At 30.9% G+C, this 21,801-nt stretch overlaps 1 protein-coding gene and 2 long non-coding RNA genes across 4 annotated transcripts; 1 reads left to right on the forward strand and 2 right to left on the reverse strand.

The window, feature by feature from the left end:
• Positions 1-6,890: 6,890 nt before the first annotated feature.
• Positions 6,891-16,721, reverse strand: LOC139776699 (glutamyl aminopeptidase-like). 2 transcript variants are annotated; one of them, XM_071713572.1, is made up of 15 exons: positions 16,305-16,721; positions 15,463-16,012; positions 14,701-15,147; positions 14,062-14,245; positions 13,345-13,495; positions 13,097-13,178; positions 12,181-12,527; positions 11,624-11,907; positions 11,045-11,238; positions 9,453-9,605; positions 9,291-9,360; positions 8,143-8,343; positions 7,878-8,078; positions 7,613-7,813; positions 6,891-7,548 (listed from the first exon to the last, which is right to left on the reverse strand). In XM_071713572.1, the coding sequence occupies exons 2-15, from the start codon at positions 15,984-15,986 to the stop codon at positions 7,225-7,227; spliced, it is 3,363 nt and encodes a 1,120-aa protein (XP_071569673.1). In that variant the 5' UTR covers positions 15,987-16,012; positions 16,305-16,721; the 3' UTR covers positions 6,891-7,224. The 2 variants fall into 2 exon arrangements, with proteins under 2 accessions (XP_071569673.1, XP_071569674.1); XM_071713573.1 differs by having other exon boundaries at positions 11,831-11,907; positions 16,305-16,720.
• A 1,517-nt stretch (positions 16,722-18,238) lies between these two features.
• LOC139776700 (uncharacterized) lies at positions 18,239-21,202 on the forward strand. The gene is made up of 3 exons (XR_011719153.1): positions 18,239-18,369; positions 18,796-18,874; positions 21,067-21,202. It is a non-coding gene; the product is annotated as an uncharacterized lncRNA (long non-coding RNA).
• Positions 21,033-21,792, reverse strand: LOC139776701 (uncharacterized). The gene is made up of 3 exons (XR_011719154.1): positions 21,669-21,792; positions 21,446-21,569; positions 21,033-21,168 (listed from the first exon to the last, which is right to left on the reverse strand). It is a non-coding gene; the product is annotated as an uncharacterized lncRNA (long non-coding RNA).
• Between the last annotated feature and the right edge of the window lie 9 nt (positions 21,793-21,801).

The following is a 21,801-nucleotide window of genomic DNA, read 5'->3' on the forward strand; positions in this document are numbered from 1 at the left end:
ATTTAATTGTATATTCGAGGGAGAAAGAGAACGCGTGTAGGACAAATTAGCAACCTATAGCGCGAAAGATTAGTCAATCGCTCTAGTGACTCACTTTACCTTAATTTATACGATCATTAACCATATCGCCAATATGCGAAATGCCCGGCATTGGCGGTCGACGATAATGAATCACCGGTTAATTACGCATTGCAGGGCGAACTGAAAAAGAGAGAGAGAAAAAGGAGGGACCATCGGAATTAGTTTGGTACATCTGAGAGTTCGTGGGAACTAAAGACAACAGCGTTCCTTTCGCGTATAAAACATATTTAACCCCTTCGTTGGCAGAGAGAATTCGACAAAAAGTGCCCAAAATGGCAGGAAAATTTTTTTATCCTGAAAATTTGTACCCTGGGGTTTTTGAGGGCGCTGATTACGAATCTGAACTTAAAATTCGAAAATTCAAAATGGCGGATCTAATATGGCGGGCGAAAATACAAAAAACGGCTTGATTTGGATTTTGTATTTCGCTCCATGTTATTGGATTCGCCATTTTGAATTCCTTCATTTTAAGTTCAGCTTCGCACTCGGCGACTCCAAAAACCCCCGAGTGGCAAATTTTATCCCAATCAAGTAATTTTTTGCATTTTCATCCGCCATTTTGGATCCGCCATTTTGAATTTGCAAATTTTGAATTCAGATTCGTAATCAGCGACCCCAAAAACCCCCGTGTAAGACTTGGATGCCAAATCTGAGCAAGTTAAATAGGAAAAAAAAGATTGACGCACTATTGCGTCAATGCCACACAGGGCACCGATTAATTTGACGCACTATTGCGTCAATGCCAACGAAGAGGTTAATGTATAAAACCTGTCGCTTACTCCTATCAAGTGCAATAAAGACTCAAAACAATATAAAAAAGTAATAAACTAATTATACTAATAAAAAAATAATAATAATTCATTTTTAATAGAAATGAGAGATAGATAAACAGAGTCTATTTTATCATTTGAAAGAATGTTCTTATGGGCATTCATGGATGATATATACTACGAAGAGCTCGTTGTTTTATAGATATTCTTCGGTGATCGCTTGGCTGATGACTATACGTCGTATCTCATTGCTGCCCGCACCGATCTCGTAGATCTTCGCATCTCGCAGCAATCTTCCCGTCGCGTAATCATTAATGTACCCGTTGCCACCTGTCGAGAGATTATCCTTAAATAAATATCGCTAAACGTCTAAAAATTTCTCCATCAATAAGTTCGATCTTATATATCCTCTAAGTCTGTTCTTTTATAAATAATTTACAAGTACTATACTATTAAGTACTATACTATGTCGATAATAGATTTACCAAGTATCTGTATTGCGTCCGACGCTGCTTTTATTGCGTTTTCGGCGGAGAAGAGGAGCACCGCGGCACAATCCTTGCGATTTATGTGACCGGCGTCGCAGGACCTCGCGACAGAGTACAAGTAGCTCCTGCTCGAGCTCAAAGCCGTGTACATATCCGCTATCTTCCCCTGAAACGTGATTAGAATTGGACGGCATCTCAATTGGAGATCGTAAAAATTTTTCAAACAAACAGAGACTTGAAGTCTTGTTACCTGTATTAACTGGAATTGCGCGAGATATTGACCGAATTGCTTTCTCGAATGAGCGTACTCAAAGGCGATGTCGCAACAAGCTTGCAAAATTCTAAAATTTACGTTCAAATCGCACACAGTGAAATATAGACACGCTCATTTGTGAATAAAACTTAAACATTTATTTGTCGATAATCTGACGAAAATAAATTTTTAATATTGAAGTTTCTGTCGCACTGTAATACACGTCAAAATGTAAAAATTTATATATAGGTATAATACGCAATATAATGGATTTTCAAGAAATATAATTTATATTACATTGATCGTAAAAGATGCATCTGACAATCTTGATAAAACCTCCTTTAACGTGCAAAATACAACGCGGAAAAACTATAGAACATCAAGTGCAATTTTATGTTATATCATTCATTGTTTTCCTGAGAACTTACTCCATAGGTCCACTGGATATTACTAATCGTTCCAAATCCAGTCCGCTGAAGAGCACATAAAAATACCTTTGTTAACTTCTCCTAAAACGTTCACGGCTATAACAGAAATTAACAATTTTTTTAGACAAGGAACTTTTATATAAGAAACGAAAGGATAATAATTGATTTCAATCGATTGATAAAGTTAATAGACTTAATAAAATGTTGACAATTTCTTAAATTCCCTACTCTCTTATATTTCTTTTAATATATCTCTTAATCTGGATAGTAAGATCTGACACATCAGTTGATAACGGATCTGTTGAGAAATCTGAACAAATCTGTCAATCTATTGTTATACTGCAGGCAGTTTGCTTATTGGGTATTTGAATACCTTAATGATTACAAAATAAGCCGTGATACTGCGCGATCCTGATAGTTGGAAATACTAAATTAAAAAAAGGGAAACATAGAATAAAGAATTAATGGACTTACATGATCATCGAACTTAGCTGCCAAATCACTCAATATGCTGGTCTCTTCATCTGTATATACGCGTTCCATGGAAATTGGCGATTGGCCCATCATCCAGTTGCTTATGTCAGATATGTTGGTATACTCACAGACAGTAGGTTTTCTAATTATTAAATCTCCATATCTCAAGCAACCCCATATGTAGATAAGTTTATCCTCACTGGATTTGACAACGCTGGTACTGTCCATGACGGCAATATCTGGTATTTTCCTTACGTTAGGTATATTCACCTGCCAATCGCAAAATTCTCTGAATTATATGTTTTTCTGCTTTCCTATTATGATAATTGCTATAGCACATCATTCATCATGGTAGGAGGATAGACGGTATCTTCATCGTCATCCTCGTCATTAATATTCAATTGCCCATATTCGTTTTTACACCAGGCATAGACTTTCCCTTTATCAGTCAGTGCAAATGTATAACCATCTCCGCAGGCTACTTTAACTAAACATTAAGATCGAACAGACTAGGTTACTCTACAGTATTTGCATCCACTTCTTAATACATCCACATGTCTTTACACGACTTTAGAAATTTTCTTTGAAGAGAAACGAATTAGGTACCTATTGTTTTGCCGGAGAGTTCGTCCACTTCCCATAATAGATAGCAATATGGCGAAGAAATACCCATTTGACCATCGAAATGTTCATCCCAACTGTATACTTTGTTGTTATCGGTAACTAGCACATAATCATTGCCGTCGCATCCAAAGCATGTGATCTTCTCTTCAATAACCATTTGATGTATATCCTTTTCTCCATCGATTATATAATAATTTTTATAATATATCTAAATTAAATAGCCATGATATATCGAAGAATCCGTAACAGTAATAATTATTATTGTAATACTTATAATATTTTTATTACTTATATATAAATATTGTCATTACTTTACCTCTCCATCATCAGTTAAAGCAATAAAGTGATGACAATTAGTTGCACCTTTTACAATGCGCTTATTGCTCCAATTAAACGTATGAGGATAATAATGTATATAATATTCTAAATTATTAAAATTTACAGCATTGACGTTAGTACCTAGATCGTCAATAGATCGAACATTGGCTTCCCAAGTATATTTCTTTTAAAAATTACATTATTATATAAGTTTTATTCAGTTAGAGTATGTATAAGTGTAGAATAGATTTGACTCAGTTACATTATATATTTATGATGTCATAAAATAAAGTAATACAATATAAAAGTAATGCAGACTGATAGAAAATTGTGTTAATTGCATTGAGTTATTTTCTATTAATTAATTTAATTTAATGCATATACAAAATTTTTATAAAATTATTAGACGAATTGATAAGAATGTAAATGTCACGTATATTTATGTTGTAAAATATTACGCACATAAATACACACGCTATAAAAATATTTGATAAAAATATGAAATACACGTAAAATAAAACACATAATATTATATACATATGTGTAAATTTATTCTTTACAAACTCAATAAATTAAATACAGACAATGTATATCTATATATTGAATATAGAGAAAACGATGTGTCGTAATATTTACTTTATTTTTTTAATAGACATTTTTGTAAAAATAAAATTTATTTTAATTCTAAAATGGTTTATTTTTTCATTTCTACATGTTTTTTTATTAAAGACAAAAATTATTATCTTTTTTTACACTTTTTAATTTGATTTCTAACCATCAGAAAAGTATTTAACATGTATTCCATAAAGAATTATAAGTAATTTTATACAAATGTACGTCAAATATTTTTATCATAATATAAATTCTTAGTATACCACTGCATCTTCAGTAATCAAAATAATGTTGTCATGATTGTAAGTGAATAATTTTTTTTTTTTTACAGAATAAAATTCACTTCTGTCGGTTAGATAAAATAAAAAGCTAGAATGCCAAATTCGTTGCAAGACCGCTGCATAAGCCTTCGACGAAAATAATTAAATTGTATAATCTAAAACTGTATAATTAACCATTCAATTTATGGCAACTGATTAATTGTTTTAAACAAATTTGATGAATCACCTTTATCATTGATGAGATATTATTAAAAATCAATCGTATTGCGAAGACTGCGTGGTTGTCAACATTTGAACATACTCGCAACTCGTCGCGTCGCGTAATGATTAAATGATCCACGGTGCGGTTTCACTTCGCGTATATACTTGACGCGAGACACTACTGTGTCTCTCGATAATATTTACTAATTTTTCAATTAGCCAAACGTTCCGTAAACGTAAATATATTTTAAACGTGTATGTATATACTATATACCGTGCCCACCGAAAGTTCGGGGCCACCTAAATAATTTAATTGTGAACGGTTTGAAATATAGGATTGAAATTTATAGGGATACAATGGGATCACAAAGTCTATTATTTAACCACAAAAACACCCACCTCCACACCCCGGGGGCCGGGGGGAGGAGGGAACCAAAAAATCTTAAATGGCATGTGGGGTTGAGTGAGGGCTCGTTCGAAAGGGCTTTCCGAGACGAAAACAACACGATGTCGCGGAGGTCTCTACGATTTTTTTTCGCAGAGTTATGATCATTTGAACATTTAATTAAATTAAAAATTTCTATTGAGATTTTGCGATAGCGAGGGCCCACGGCGACAATAGAAGAAAGATAAGGCTTCACGCGGGCACGCGCGTTCCTGTGTGTGTGTGTGTGTGTGTGTGTGTGTACACACAGCAGAGAGGTTTTGGAGTCGTTAACTACCGCGGGAGTGACGAACCGTGGGGTCCTTATCTCTGCTGACACACACACACACACACACACACACACACACACACACACACACACACACACACACAGGAACGCGCGTGCCCGCGTGAAGCCTTATCTTTCTTCTATTGTCGCCGTGGGCCCTGGCTATCGCAAAATCTCAATAGAAATTTTTAATTTAATTAAATGTTTAAATGATCATAACTCTGCGAAAAAAAATCGTAGAGACCTCCGCGACATCGCGTTGTTTTCGTCTCGGAAAGCCCTTTCGAACGAGCCCTCACTCAACCCCATATGCCATTTAAGATTTTTTGGATTCCTCCTTCCCCGTCCCCCGGGGGTGTGGAGGTGGGTGTTTTTGTGGTTAAATAATAGACTTTGTGATCCCATTGTATCCCTATAAATTTCAATCCTATATTTCAAACCGTTCACAAATTATTTAGGTGGCCCCGAACTTTCGGTGGGCACGATATAATTTATATCTATTTAAAATTTCCATCGTTATCATCCAGATATCGTCAATGCGGTCGATAATCGTAAGTGAAATTCAACTTTTCAATAATGTGTATGTACATACGTTCACTTCATCGACTGCAATTAGTAATAACTGCACATCTGTTTATTTCATCGTTGCAGGATAGTATTCAAAGTCTGGTCTTACATTTAAGATTGGCGAATCTCGAGCGATCGTATATTCCAAACAATGAAAAAATATATATACAGCACAACATTGCCAGATCTTAAGACAAATTTAAATTTATCTAGGGCTATAAAACATGTGGAAAAACGTAAACAATATACGACTCGAGGGGGGAGGGAACCGACCAATCACAGCCAGTAGTTTTGAAATAGTAGTACTGTACATTGTTCCTGTAACGATGAAGACCCACGACACACGACAGAAGCACAAAGCACAAAATATCTTGTAACAATATAAAAATTTTGAGTAAAGCTAAGAATGGTAAAAGTTTATATATAATCAGATTTTTCTCATATATCTGCCACGTTGAAACATATACAGTCATTCTGTCCATGTTGACTTATTTCGATCAATTTTTTCCATCCAGATAAAACTTAAATTTACAATTTTTAGAAAGAAAACAAAAATGTATGTTACAAACATTAAAACATGTTGCTTTTTGATTATAGTATCTATAAACAGACAATTGGCACGGAATGCATGTATTATCTATGTTTGATTTCAAACAAGTTATTTTTTCTTATTACCACACTTTGCATTTTTGGACTATAAAAGCAATTGCTACAATTGTTTATCTTAAATACACGCAAGTATTTTGGGCTAAGCAGAGGATTTTTGGATCTTAAGTCTCTAGAAATTATTCTTTTTCCATCGTCCGAAATTTAATATTTTTATTTTTACAAATCCTGAATGTACCCATATACAAATTTTATATGCTTGCACCTAAACTGATACAAACTTTAACATAAACATGTAAATATAAAAAGTAGACTTGTAATAAGTTATTATTATTTTTATTTATATTGCTGATATGACTTTTCAAAAATATTTTTAATATCCGCAATATAAATATTATGCGTTGGAAGTAATAAGTATATATTAGATAACCATACGATATTTTGTTCAAAATGTATAAAAATAACAATGCAAAATAACAGTATAAATAATTTATTATAAATCGTTTCAAAATCTCTGTTACAACGCTTAGATTAATAACGAAAATGGGATGTAATTTCAAAATAGTAATATAAATAATTTAAAATTACAAGTAATACAATTAGAATAGTGCAAGAGATTAGTAATATATTAATAATAATAATAATAATAATAATAAATAAATTATAAATAAAAAATAAAGATATAATTTTCATGATATAGATTGATATTCGATTGAAGATAAATACAAATAACGGGAATAAATATTTAAAGTTAAGATAAATAATTAGGCACTGTACAACTTTTTTATAGTTTTCTGTAGTTATAATTTCACATGTGTCGTCTTCGATTTCTTTGAACAGTTGTGCACTGCATCTTACGTGACTGCTTTATCCAACTCTCTGCTATGCCAACGAATCCAATAGACGTAGGAAAGCGGTTAATATTGAGCACCTTATTATCTGGTTTTTTAACATCTGATTCTTTAACATTTGACTTTGTCGTTATCGATATAGATTTGTCAAGGAGCATATCGAAATGGTCAATTTGCCTTTCAATTTCAGACGAACGTTCTGCTATCTTGCTGTAAACTTTTGACTTTATTTGTCCACGGTCTAAGTCTATTGGCCTTTGTTGATGTAAGGTATAGTGTAGCTGAAACATATAATGTCAGTATTCGCAAAATGTTAGACGTAGGAAAGCGGTTAATATTGAGCACCTTATTATCTGGTTTTTTAACATCTGACTCTTTAACATTTGACTTTTTCGTGATCGATATAGATTTGTCAAGGAGCATATCGAAATGGTCAATTTGCCTTTCAATTTCAGACGAACGTTCTGCTATCTTGCTGTAAACTTTTGACTCTATTTGTCCACGGTCTAAGTCTATTGGCCTTTGTTGATGTAAGGTATAGTGTAGCTGAAACATATAATGTCAGTATTCGCAAAATGTTAGACGTAGGAAAGCGATTAATATTGAGCACCTTATTATCTGGTTTTTTAACATCTGACTCTTTAACATTTGACTTTTTCGTGATCGATATAGATTTGTCAAGGAGCATATCGAAATGGTCAATTTGCCTTTCAATTTCAGACGAACGTTCTGCTATCTTGCTGTAAACTTTTGATTCTATTTGTCCACGGTCTAAGTCTATTGGCCTTTGTTGATGTAAGGTATAGTGTAGCTGAAACATATAATGTCAGTATTCGCAAAATGTTAGACGTAGGAAAGCGGTTAATATTGAGCACCTTATTATCTGGTTTTTTAACATCTGACTTTTTAACATTTGACTTTTTCGTGATCGATATAGATTTGTCAAGGAGCATATCGAAATGGTCAATTTGCCTTTCAATTTCAGACGAACGTTCTGCTATCTTGCTGTAAACTTTTGACTCTATTTGTCCACGGTCTAAGTCTATTGGCCTTTGTTGATGTAAGGTATAGTGTAGCTGAAACATATAATATCAGTATTCGCAAATGTTTAATTTAATTAATACGTATTGTAATTTTGGTGAAAATACACATTAACGAAGCCACCACCGACTTTGACCTTGACATATAATATATATATGTCACCCTCCTGAGTGACTTTCAGAATATCTTAGCCGTCGCTAGATGTTTATTAAAAAGTTATTTGAGATATATGTATAATTACAGTTTATGCCAGTGCTAAAGGAAGTAATTTGCTAATATGTGTGTATAGAGAGTACACATGTAGACGGGGGTGGATGGGGGTAGACCTCGGTTAGTGTGGAAAGTTGAAAACCCGAATCGTACAATGATAGACCTCGGTTATTCGCCCTGTAAGCAGGGGTGGGGTAGGGTGAGGTGGACTCTCGCTTTGCGTGGATGTTTCTCTGGAGCATTGTATTTTCCAAGCAAAGCGAGATCCACCTCACTGTACGATTTAGATTTTCAACTTTCCACGCAAACCGAGGTCCATCCCCACTCACCTCCGCCTACATATATACTGTCTATATACACATTTAAGCAAATTACTTGCTATAGTACTGACACAAATTGTTATATTTCTCAATTATATTTGTTAAAAATATTTTAATAAAGGACGTGTGACGACTCTTTTTGAAGGTTACTCAGGACGGTGACCTCTATAATATATGTCAATGTCAAGGTCATAGGAGCTGGGTCACTATTTGTCAATATTTTTGTCAATATTTAATTCTAGTTTTAACTAAATTATTTCAGTTAGAACGCGAATTACCGAGAAGGCTTAGTTAAAACTAGAATGTCCTAATAAATTTGGGTTTTGACGGTAACATATACACACATATGTACAATTTATTGTATTTACATTCGCAGATATATATGTGCCGTAAATACGCGTTTAATAGAATTTATGATAAATGAGTATAATATTTTGATTTATAGAACTTACCATACTAAGCAGTGTTGTATTATATATGTGGTTTATAATATCAATTAATGCTACAGCTGTACTTATTTCTCTGAAAGCAGTACATAATATTTATATAATTAATACATATTATAATTTACCACGATTAAAGACAGAATAAATTCATAGAAAAATTATTATTACGGTGGTTTGATGTGCTGCAAGTTCCATAATATTCTATAAAGGGCGATCTCGTCATTAGCATATTTTACAATAGTGGAATGGACAGTTCTGATATAAATATTGATGTCTTCCTTTGTTGCATTCTGTCTTATTGATTCTCTCCAATGTATGGAGCTATGAAAGTGGAATATCATATCTACGTCATCTTATAAATACAAGGAAAAATTCAACTTATTTACTGCCCTCAAAGTTATATGCAATACTTTTGTTAGGTTAGGTTTCTTAAATAACCATTGTTAGAAGTAGTCATGTAATCGGAGCATTAAGATCTTTAAGGGAACTATGCCTAATATCGCACCATATATTTAATAAAACTAAAATTTTGACTAAAAAATCTTATAAAAATATAACCAAACCACTTTATTTTATTCTAAGATTGTCATAATGTGATCTCCCGTGACTTGAATGTGTTCAAAACGTTTACTTTAACTATCTTTTTTGAAGGAAAACAGAAAATGTAGCATTTGACAGCATAAGAAAGGTATTCCTAGTATTGTATCCTAGTATTGTACTCTTACATATATTTATTAAAAATACAATTATAATACACAATTAATACGTGCTGGAAATAGACACAACTCAAAATAGGGTTGGTAAATATATATATCCCCTTTTAACGATTATAAAAAAGTCCATAGAGTTTCACGAATTATATAGGGTGGGATGATGTGATCAGCGTCCCGCCTGGCCGATTTACTCTAGGAAAAAGATCCTGTTACTCATTGAGCAAAAGGCTGAGGGAACTTCAAAGGTATTCTAGAGGCAGACCAGTTAGAAAAAATGGTCGGCTAGAGGGCGGAATTAGGACACACACACACACACACACACACACACACACACACACACACACACAGGGAAGAAACATAAAACCGACTAAGGCATCACAACAATGGTTAGCAATAAATATCTCTAATTTAGGAGTGAAATTAGACATAATATTACATGTTTTCACGACAGAAATTCGTTTTTAGTACATATCTTTTTTGCCGTATTAATAACGGAAAACACCTCTTTGCAAAATTTCAAAACCTCGTTGAAACTATATGAACTGCCACGTTACGCTTTATATCACAGTTCTGATTGAAATAAAACAAAAAACCATCCAAAGCAGCGTTGTTCAACAGCTTCCACTGCTCACTGCCTAAGCCTAAGTAGAACTGAAAAATCGAAATGATGTAAATTTGACGTTATATTGACCAACAAGTGACGTAAATTATATCCCAATCCGAGAACAGAAAAGTCAAAATGATGTCAATATAACGTACGTTATATTGACGAAATTTACATCATTTTTTGGTCAATATAATGTCAAATTGACAACATTTTGACTACGTGATAGAATGCAATACGTAAGAGTCGCAGTATCGTAGAGTACGTTCAAATTAGGAACAAGGAACAGCGATATTAGGCACAGTTACCCTACAGTACGTCCATTCCTTCTACTCTCGTAAAATTCTACAATTTTTAATAAGATAATAAGAGTAACTATAAGAAGACATTTTGTCGTGCGTAAAGGACTATGACTAATAATTTCATTTACACAAAAATATTACTTTAATTCAGAATATTCTAGATGTTGTTCTAGCTTCGATCTTGCCATTTGTAGGCACTTATTGTTAGACAATTCGGCTGTACATGCCCATTTTACGATCTCTTGTCTCAGACATTTAGTGAAGTCACTTTCCATCGGACGATCTTCAAATCCTAGGATCTCCAGAGGCTTAGCTAATAATTCTCTCATTCTTTTCTGTAATGATATAAATTTTATATTGCTACGTTTACAAGAGGCATGATCAATGTGCGTCTTAAAATTCTTTCAGTACATTTTTTTCTAGTTTTAATATCGGCAAAATAACTCTATGCTTATCGTCATACAAATAAAATGTGACGCTCAAATTATAATGCCGAGACCACTTTGGTCCGAAATTTCTGATATTTTATATCGAAATGGGATTATGAAGAACTGTAATAGAATCACTTTAGCAGTATATGTTACATTTAAAAATTACTTAACAATTGTTAATATAAATAAATGTTTTACATGCTATCTAAATTTTAATATTTTTTGTATTATTTAATTATTATGTTTAATTAATTAATGTATTAATTAATTTATAACTGTGGCTTGTTACCTTAATATGTATGAAATTAAAATTTGTTGCTAATGGAAATGCACTCGATATATATTCAAACACTTTGAACATAGGATACCATGCTACGTAATCTGTCTCTCGCGATAAGTATTTTGTGAGTTCCCAGAATATAGATGAATTGATCTTGCGCGTCATCATGAAATGAAATGCGTCATCGATGATTTTAGCACGATTAATAGCACTTACATCTTTATATTCTCCAGAATTTAGGTAATATGCAATTTTACGCCAATTATTTGTTTCATAATTTGCGCGATAATATCCTGTTGTGTAATAAAAATACTTAACGATAATTATATTTGCGTGATTATATTGGGATAAATGCTTTCGCATTTTTTTTCTTTCTTATGATGCTAAAATTATATAAGATAGATAAATTGGAAGTTATTACACCTGTACATGATCATGCACCTATGCACGCATATATATACTCGCACTTTTATACAAGTACAGGTTGTTGATATTCATCTTATTATTTTACTGATAATTTTCTAATAATTTCAGAAGTCACTCTGAAGCTTCAAACATATATTTACCAGCTTGCTGAATGTCGACAATTATCCGATCATCTTCAGCAGAGTGCTCAAAATATGTTATATTTTCCGACGGCTCTTGCGGTGTAAGGAATACCTTAATGACTCCTTCTATGAAAATCTTTCTTCTTAAACTTACAGGTATCCACCATTTACCATAACTCGATGTATTGACACAATATTGCGTCAATGTTCTGTATTGAGGGTTTTCTTGTGTCCAGTTTATGATAGGATAATGTCTATATATTATCCACTTTTGGAAATCAGGAGATATGTTATAATATGCCTTAGTTAAATTTCCTTGAATGTATACATCCCAAAAATTATTGGGAGTCAGTGGGGTAGACATGCTAAACGCAAAATTTATTATTATTGACAGTACATAGTATACAAACAATTTTTAATAATAATATAAAATTGCAATTTATCTTATATGTTTATACTATGTTCTATAATACAGTCACACATTACAAATATGTATAAATACCATATCACACCGTACAGATAAATTATATATACTATATCGTATACATAATTTATATATTAGATATTATAATTTATAATATAACTGGTAAAAATTTGCAATTTAATGTATGTACGATTTAATTAAATTTTTTCAATTAGTTGAACAAAGAATCATAGAATTCGATAAAACTTATGAAAATGAATAAAATAGACAGATAAAAATAAATAAATTAAGATATAAAAATTTAAAGGAATACATTGAAAAATAATTAGAAGAATACAAAAAGTTCGAGAAAATATAGCTATAAGGGACAGAAGAAATAATAACAAAAGATAATTAAGAATATTTAAATGTACAGAGAGTAATGCGAATAAAAATGTACAATGTTTTCAAGGAGATGTGGCAGTTTTACTGTATTTGCAGTATTTAGCTATATTTGTTTGTATTACTCACTAATTGCGTAGCAATGTACGGACACCTTCTCGAAACATTTTATCGGTAATTTCGTTTTGCAGCATTCGCAAGACAATCATTACTATAATCATAGTATTGTAGTATATTATAATTGCATATTATAATTAAATTTAATGCTTTAAATAATTTAAATTACACGGTTTTTTACATTCTTTTTTCAATTATATCTATTTTTACAAAAACTGTCTAAAATTTTTTAATTATTCACCGATTCTTACATTTCTTACCTTTCATGTAATGGACAGACCCAAAAATTGAATCAATCTCCGACAGGCTGTTAATTCCTGGAGGATTCATATCAAAATGAGAATCTAAATGAAGAGAATGGTATTGCGTCTGAACTATGAATAAGTCCATTATCTCAGAATTATTAAAGACCTAAAAGTAAAGATTAGTAATTATATGAATACCGTGGGCCTATTCTGTAACTCTTAACGACAGTTTTGTTATCGTTATATTTGCGTTGCGCAGATATTATATACGGTAAAAAAGCTGCGCAATGACAATATAACGATAACGAAACTGTCGTTAATAGTGACAGAATAAACCCACTGGATTGGACATGTTTACACTCTGGTTAAATGTCTAGTTAAATGCTGCTATGCTCATTATCGATCGTCATAAAGGTTTTGTTATTTTCTAAATTAATAAAAAAAGTAATAACAAATTAATATGTTAAAATAAAATATTACAAAATTGGAAGATTAGATATTGTCAAAATTAAATAACAAAGGTTTTTACCAGACTTTTGATATTATCCCACGTTTAACGTAAGTACATAAACTTTTTAACTAAATTTTTTATTGTAGTATAAATTTTTTCTAGAAGTTTTTAACATAATCCATCGTTATTCTGGGCTTACGGAATGGGAACAACTTGGATAACTTTCAAATATATTTTTGACACACTATACATTTGTGCGATATTGAAAAATATAAAATTACCTTAGCGATAGCTTCTTCTCCGAATAATACAGCAAGACCATCGTGTAACCAAAAATCTGTCCACGAAGATGGGGTGATTGCATTACCAAGCCATTGATATGCTATTTTAGGTGCTATGGAATGTGCGATTTCTATTTTACGCATAACTGGGTCTAATCTTTCATCATAGATAAGATCTTCTTCCCTGATAATTATTATAAACACTTTTGCTTACAAAATAATTTTTTTATTTAAAGTAAAGTGTTGTAATTTAATTTATGCACGTCGATATCATTTGGTAAACTGTATAAAATATTTGAAAAAAGATTAAATTGCGATACAATTTTGAAATATTAAATTATGACTGGAAAGTTATTTTTATTTTTTATATAAATATTTTGTTATTAAATGTGTAATATATCGCTAAATATCTACTGTTTAAATTAATTTTTAAAATATAATAAAATTTGTATTCTAAGATTATTAAGTTTGTTTTTTAGAAGGTTTAAGAGTCAATTAATATTATATATAAGATAATATTAATTACTTTATTAGTTTATCTTTTTAATTAATTTAAAGTTATGTATAAAATTCGTATACTTAGATGCTGTAAATTCAAATGATATTAATAATTGTTTTATATCTGGAATTATGTATTACCTGTGAAAGATGAGTCCCCATTTCGACGTGCCGTCGTGCGGAAAATTCGGAATTGCAACATGATCCATTTTTGGAATCTTTATTCCATAAAATTCAGATTCCAAATGCACCGTGATATTTTTTATAACTTGTTCGGCATATTTTAATGGCTGCAGTGTTGAGCCCGTTTTGCACCATAACTTGATATTTTCTTTAATAAGAATGTGATTAAAATTAGTCAGAATAATCGAAACTTGATAAGTGGATATCGGAGGAGTAGTATAAAAGTATGTCCACATTAAGTCATCATTATCCTTATCCTGAGCTTTCATCGGCATATTGGATAAAGCCGTAAGATTGCGATAATGCTTTACAGAAATGGCAAACGTGGTCTTGAAGTGTGGTTCATCCCAACAAGGAAATAATCGTCGGGCTCCGTCCACTTGAATGTGTGGTGCAATCAAATACCTACCGCAATTTAATAATTTTCAAAATTATCTTAAATTTTTTATATACACTAATAAATTTGTAATTAAAGTATGATAATGATTTCAATAATATCATTTAGAATTGAAAATATAGAATTGTACAAATAGCCTCAGCGTGCTATTAATTAATTATTTTGAATATATAGCGTATATAGGATTATTATAAGTATTTCAGTATGTTAATAAAATGGAAAGTATTTTGTGTAAAACAGTAAGGAATGATTACATTATAGATATTGTATCATATTATATATTTATCGAGATATTTATATGTATATTCTCGATATTTACTTACATTATACTCTCTCTCTTTTCTCTGTTTATGTATGAACTTTCAAAGACGTTTTCTGTATCATCTGTATTTTGAGCTCGAGATTCCAATGTTAGACTGTAAACTCCGGGATATAATATATCTGAGAAATAAATTTCTAAAATGTTTGTTTCAGAGATATATATTATTTCTCTTGTTGCATAAGGTATATTATTGCGTCCAGTTAACGTTACGCTCGAGCTACGTATATTTAATGCGTGTAGTTGTATTTTTCGCGTTAATTGTATGATATTGATGGTTATAAAGGATTTTCTATAAGGAAGAAGACTGCTGTATTCTTGTTTTGTATCTGAAGGTTGTGTCATATTGGAATCATATTTTTCGATAAGTGCAGTTAGCCGTATGGCATAGTGCACCGGAAACACGCCCAACTCCGGAAACGGTAAATAAAATTGTGTTGTAATGCTGGAATTATTTAGCTTTTCACCGGTAACAATAGCTATTGTGGTAATAAATATTAAACTGCTACTTATCTGTGCCAGATTCATATTGAATTAATTTCTGCTACAAGTACCTGCCGGAACATTTATATTAAATGAATAATTCGGCTAATACTAATGGGGTAGTAGCAATTAATTAGCCATGCTCAGATGGAATTATTACATGAAAAATCGTTACATTAAGAATTGAAACATATATATATATATATATATATATATATATATATTGTGTACACTTATTCAAATGACACTTGTCATTTCCAACTTTAGTAATATTTTATATTGTGTCAGTTACGTTTGTTACATTGTTGCAAAAATGTTGAATTTCAAAGAGTTCGTTTCTTTCCTTTCAGTTATTTAACTTACTTTAAATTTCGTATCTCACAGCATTGTCGGATAGTATGCTGCACACTTCTCACAGTCTGTAGTCTAGGTATAGCACTCAAAATAGTGAATATATATATATGGTTACTGATAAAAAAAGTACTGTTACGAAATAATTTTCGGCTATAATTTATATATTTGTGATTATTGCGAATTGAAATATGAACGTTGGTAATATGTTCTCGATTGTTGCGATCTTACTCCTTCGGTAGGTCACCACAGACTAACAATGCCGTAGGTAACGGCCGGATTTCATAATAAACACAGAATGTCAATAGTCGATATAATACTAGTCTCGGTTTGCAAGAAATCTCACTCTCTCCTCTCTCACACGCGTGTCGCTTTTTCTTGTCACATAATATCCTCGGGTTTGTCGTTAGAATACGAATACTGAACATGGTTATTCGAATTTGACTTTACACATTCTTAAAATTTTGAAAGCAAAATTATATTACAATTATTTTATATTAAAATGTATTTATCTTTTTAAATATTTACATTATTTATGATATTCATATCATAGGATGTTTGGTAATAACTATGTATCACTTCTCGTTGATAGGTAGAGCGAGTAAAATTGAACAGAATAGTTCTCTCCATCGATTTTCTCAATATAATTAACGAGAAATATTCAAACGATTTAATAACAATATATTCCAATGAATATTCCATGCGGGTTTTGTGTTTTGTAAAAAGATAGAAGTAAGAGAGACAGTCTCTTAAATCTCTCACGGTACAAAAATATTTTTAATAATTAAAGCTCAAAAGATATTATAATATACCAACGGATATTATAATAAGTACAAAATGTCACTTAATTACAATAAACAACTTTTTACACTGGGTATTCTATAGTCAATATAAACCTAACGGATTTGCAATTCTTATCAAATATAGTAATGTCCACAAGTATTTTCAATAGAATATTTAATGCGGATACATATTATACTAGTTTATTTAACTCTTTTGAATTTATTTCAATTTTGTTATCAACTGTTATACAAAGAAAGTTTTAAACGTTCTCAAATTCCGGAATTTAAATTATGTTACGATTATTTAATTTTTAAATTTTATCTACTTTCTTAAGTATTTACATTACCTGATTTATGGAGAGACGATTCGTGGAAATAGCACCCTGACAATGTACCAGCGCACACTTCATTTCTAGTTCAAGGGTTTTTGCAAATGACACTATATGATCCATCATATTCGCCAGATTTGGCCACCTGTGACTTTTTTTCTATAATGATCGCAAAACGTTGTTCTTTCAAGGATAAAAAAATCACGAAGAACAACGTTTTGCGATCATTAAAGACATAAAGCAAAAATTGACGAACAAACTTATAAATTATATTAAGGCCATATCAAAAACTGCTTTCATAAATGTTTCGAAGATTGGAAAGAGTATTTGCATAAATGTTTTATCTAATGGGTATTACTTTCAAGGCGACAATATTAATATCGATGAATAAAAACAGATTTTAAAAAAATTGCAGGTATCTTTTAATTAAACCTCGTATACACGAAAACTTCTAATGCATTCTTGTGTTATTATAATTAATTCATTTAAATATTTATGTTTTTGTAAATTCATCCCAAGACTATTCTTCTGCAAACATTTGCGATATATCACTCATTAGAAATCTGGAAATTCTCTGGAATATACAGCAGAGATAAACACATACGTCTGATTAACTGACGTAATATAAACATTAAAAAATAATTATAATGTAATCAGCATATAAACATACTTATACATGTGAGAAAATTGCATGTGTAAGTCATATCTTAACAACTTATATTAGCAACAATGTGAGTTTGTATGAGTGATTTATCATTATCTTTTATACATTATACTTCATGTTTATGTGATCTATGATCTCGCAACTTTAATCTATGCATTTTACATATTAGAGATAGTATAAATATGATGCTGTTAAGCTCCAGTTTGTTATTGTACAAGTACGTTTAAACATAGCGGTATAATTTTATTCATTCATTTAAGATGGAGAAGCTTATATTCTATATTTGCACTTTTGCGCTAATTGTGAGTATCTTTGTGACGTAAAAATTAAATATTAATGGAAGAACAAAGATTTTTTAGAAATACAATAAAAATATCTTTACAAATTAATTATAAATAAGTTATAAATATTAAGTTATATCATTGACTACGTTTACACGGCACCGTTAATCGGGTTTTATAACATCGGTAGTTCTTAGGCCGGTCAATCACAGCTATTCCATTCTTCTGAAGAATGATTACGATTGGTCTTCCTGACAACTACCGATGTTATAAAACCCGATTAACGGTGTCATGTAAACGTAGTCATTGTGTGTTGTTGTACATATATATAATTAATATGTGATAATATCTAAATGTGTTTATGTATTACGTATAAAAAGGAAACTTATAATTAACATAATAAACATTAAAATAAGAAGCAAAATTACATATATATATATTTTTTAGTCTTTTACTGTTGGCACAAAATTGGGATCCTCCACCGAACATTACAATACTTGCTTAACTGAAAATAATGTTTCGGATGGTAAGTCTACACATATACATAGATTTTTATTCGATTTGCATGTCTTTTTAATTACTCCAGAACCAGGGATTTTATGTTTAATTTTGAGTCAGTTACTTTTTAACAAAAGTGTCTTATTTCCATAAAAAAGGATTTATTTAAAACTACTAATAAAGACTACTATTGATGACTACCAATATCAAAATTGAATAAGTTTTTGTATTTCAAAATTTTAAGTATAAATGTACAACTATTTTAATTATTTTCCAAAAAGTATTAGAATTTTGAAACACATAATCGCAAAACTGATTACCTCTGAAATAATTAAAATCATGTAAAAGAAAATATATGATATAATATTTTAGATATGTAGAATCCGACTGAAACAATCTCTTTTATTGTAATTTCGGCTGAAACCGAAAACCGAAATTTTCATGGGAGTTTTAGAATACCTACGTATATGCGCGCACATATACAATATTCCTATTTTGAAATTCATTTTCTAGATGACATGCTTACCGTACAAGATGTAATCTCAACAAAAAGTTATGTTTATAAACTTACGAATAAGAATAAAGAAAAATTAATTTATTTTAAATATATTAAATTATATGTTATGATATAAATTGTTGTAGCGTCTTCAATATTGCGCATGCTGCAGCATGTGCTTACCGATGATGTGTTTTGGTATGGTGTCAAGTCACATTTAAAGGCGTAGTAAGAAATATTAATCGACTCTACTGGCCATTATAATCGCCAAGACAATACGACCACAATTTGGTTCGATTATCGTCAAGACGCTCTTTTAACCAATATAAGCTACTCTAATCTTTGATACTTATATATAAGCATCTCATTTAAATAATTAAATTTATTGCGAAAAATATTACCTCAGCCAGGGTTCGAACCTGGAACCTCCCTCATTCCGTGATGGGTGACGACACTAGATTCGAACCCTGGCTGAGGTAATATCTTTCGCAATAAATTTAATTATTTAAATGAGATGCTTATATATAAGTATCAAAGATTAGAGCAGCTTATATTGGTTAAAAGAGCGTCTTGACGATAATCAAACCAAATTGTGGTCGTATTGTCTTGGCGATTATAATGGCCAGTAGAGTTGATTAATATTTCTATTGTTGATAATAATAATCACTTTGTACTTTGCAAATTATTAAAATTACTTTTTATACAATATATTGTTTTAAAATAATTTTTAAGCGAGATGAAACTGATAGATTCTATACATAAGATAATTATTTTAAAAATCTTTTATTTTATAATAAAAAAGATATCGGATCTCACGTCACTTTACTACTTTAACTGGTATAAAATCCAGTTATCAATCACTACATATGAATAAGCTATAACAGATTAGGCTAAAGTCAATGCATAAAAAAAGGTAATAATAATTAATAACTGGAAGCATGTCTTTTATATAAAAAAGCGAGATCAATAACTTATATAAAATGTTACGTGATATGTATACATATATGTATCGCTCCTTTGCACTAACTTATATAAAGTTTAATCTTGGATAAATATTTAATAGGATATAATAGGAAAGAGGTAGATGAGAAAAGGAATAATACAATATTACACTTTTATAATACAATATTTGTAATAAATATTTTTCAATATTATGATTAATGAAACAATATAAATATTTTATTCTTTCTATTTGTTGATCCCGAGATATGAATATCATGAGTAAACTTAAATAAGAGCATTAAATTAAAAAGATTTTAATTTTTAAATCTTTATTTGTATTCTACTTTACTTTCTTTATTTTTTATATTTGTTAAAAAAATTATGTTATGTACATATATATATAATTAAAAATTATATTATTTGATTCTAAATATTAACCAAATAACATTATTAATTAATATAATTATTAATAAATAATATTTGGTCCTCATGGTATTCTCAATTTTCCGAAAAATTCTGTCTTTATACACAGTGTATGCATACGAGTACATTCTCGTATACATCCTAAATTAATCAATAAATATAATAATAAAAAGACATCCAAGATTAAACTTATCCTAATCTGTTTTAACTGATTCATTTTAAGGCAACAGATGTATGGAATGCTATAAACTTATGTTATCATCAAATTGCATACGTTTATCTAGATATGTGGTATACATTTAAGGTATACCACATATACATTTATGTGGAATACATTTTTCGTGGTATATATTTCATAGGTTGCCACACATCCCCGTTACCTCAAAAAATATGTTAATTCATTACTCACCGACCCCGATGCGCAACAGCGGAATTACATCTGCCACGTAGCTACGTTGTATCTGTAATATACAAACATAAAATTCATATTAAAATGGTGTTCAAAAAACCTAATGTTTTAAAACATAATTCCTATGTGGATCAAACTTTTTATTATTCAATTAGATATTAATTTAAATAAGGAAACATTTTACGAAAAGGATCTTTACAAGGATAAATTTCTACAATATTAAATTACTTCTTTTCTTCTAATTATTATTTCTAAATCACGGGGAAATAAAACAACTCGAGAATAAACAGGAAAAATTTACTTTACACGAAATAAAAAATAATATTTACCGCAAAGTTGTTCCGCTGGCGCCCGATGCCTCTCCCAGGCCTCCTCCTCCTCTCAGGCTGCTCGGGATGTCAGCTTCGCAGGATTCCCTCGCTGCCCCGATGTCACCTTCTACGTCGTTATTTTCTGAAATATTCAAATGAACGATTCGATTAAGTAAAGACAGAAGAGATAGAACATTTTTGGACATAAGTAACATAGTACGTAAAAATCAATTACACTCACCACTTTCTTTCCTGCTGTTCCGGCCGCAAAATCCACCTCCACCTCCGGGTCAGATAGGAGTCTCGAGCCACATTGAGACTTGTGGCAATGCAGTGTGACTTCATCCATTAAGCAAGAAAAATCAAGAAGCCAT

This window comes from Temnothorax nylanderi, unplaced genomic scaffold, assembly GCF_030848795.1.
Source record: "Temnothorax nylanderi isolate EJ_2023f unplaced genomic scaffold, tnyl_v1.0 TNYL_tig0125_pilon, whole genome shotgun sequence".
Taxonomy (NCBI): Eukaryota; Metazoa; Arthropoda; class Insecta; order Hymenoptera; family Formicidae; genus Temnothorax; species Temnothorax nylanderi.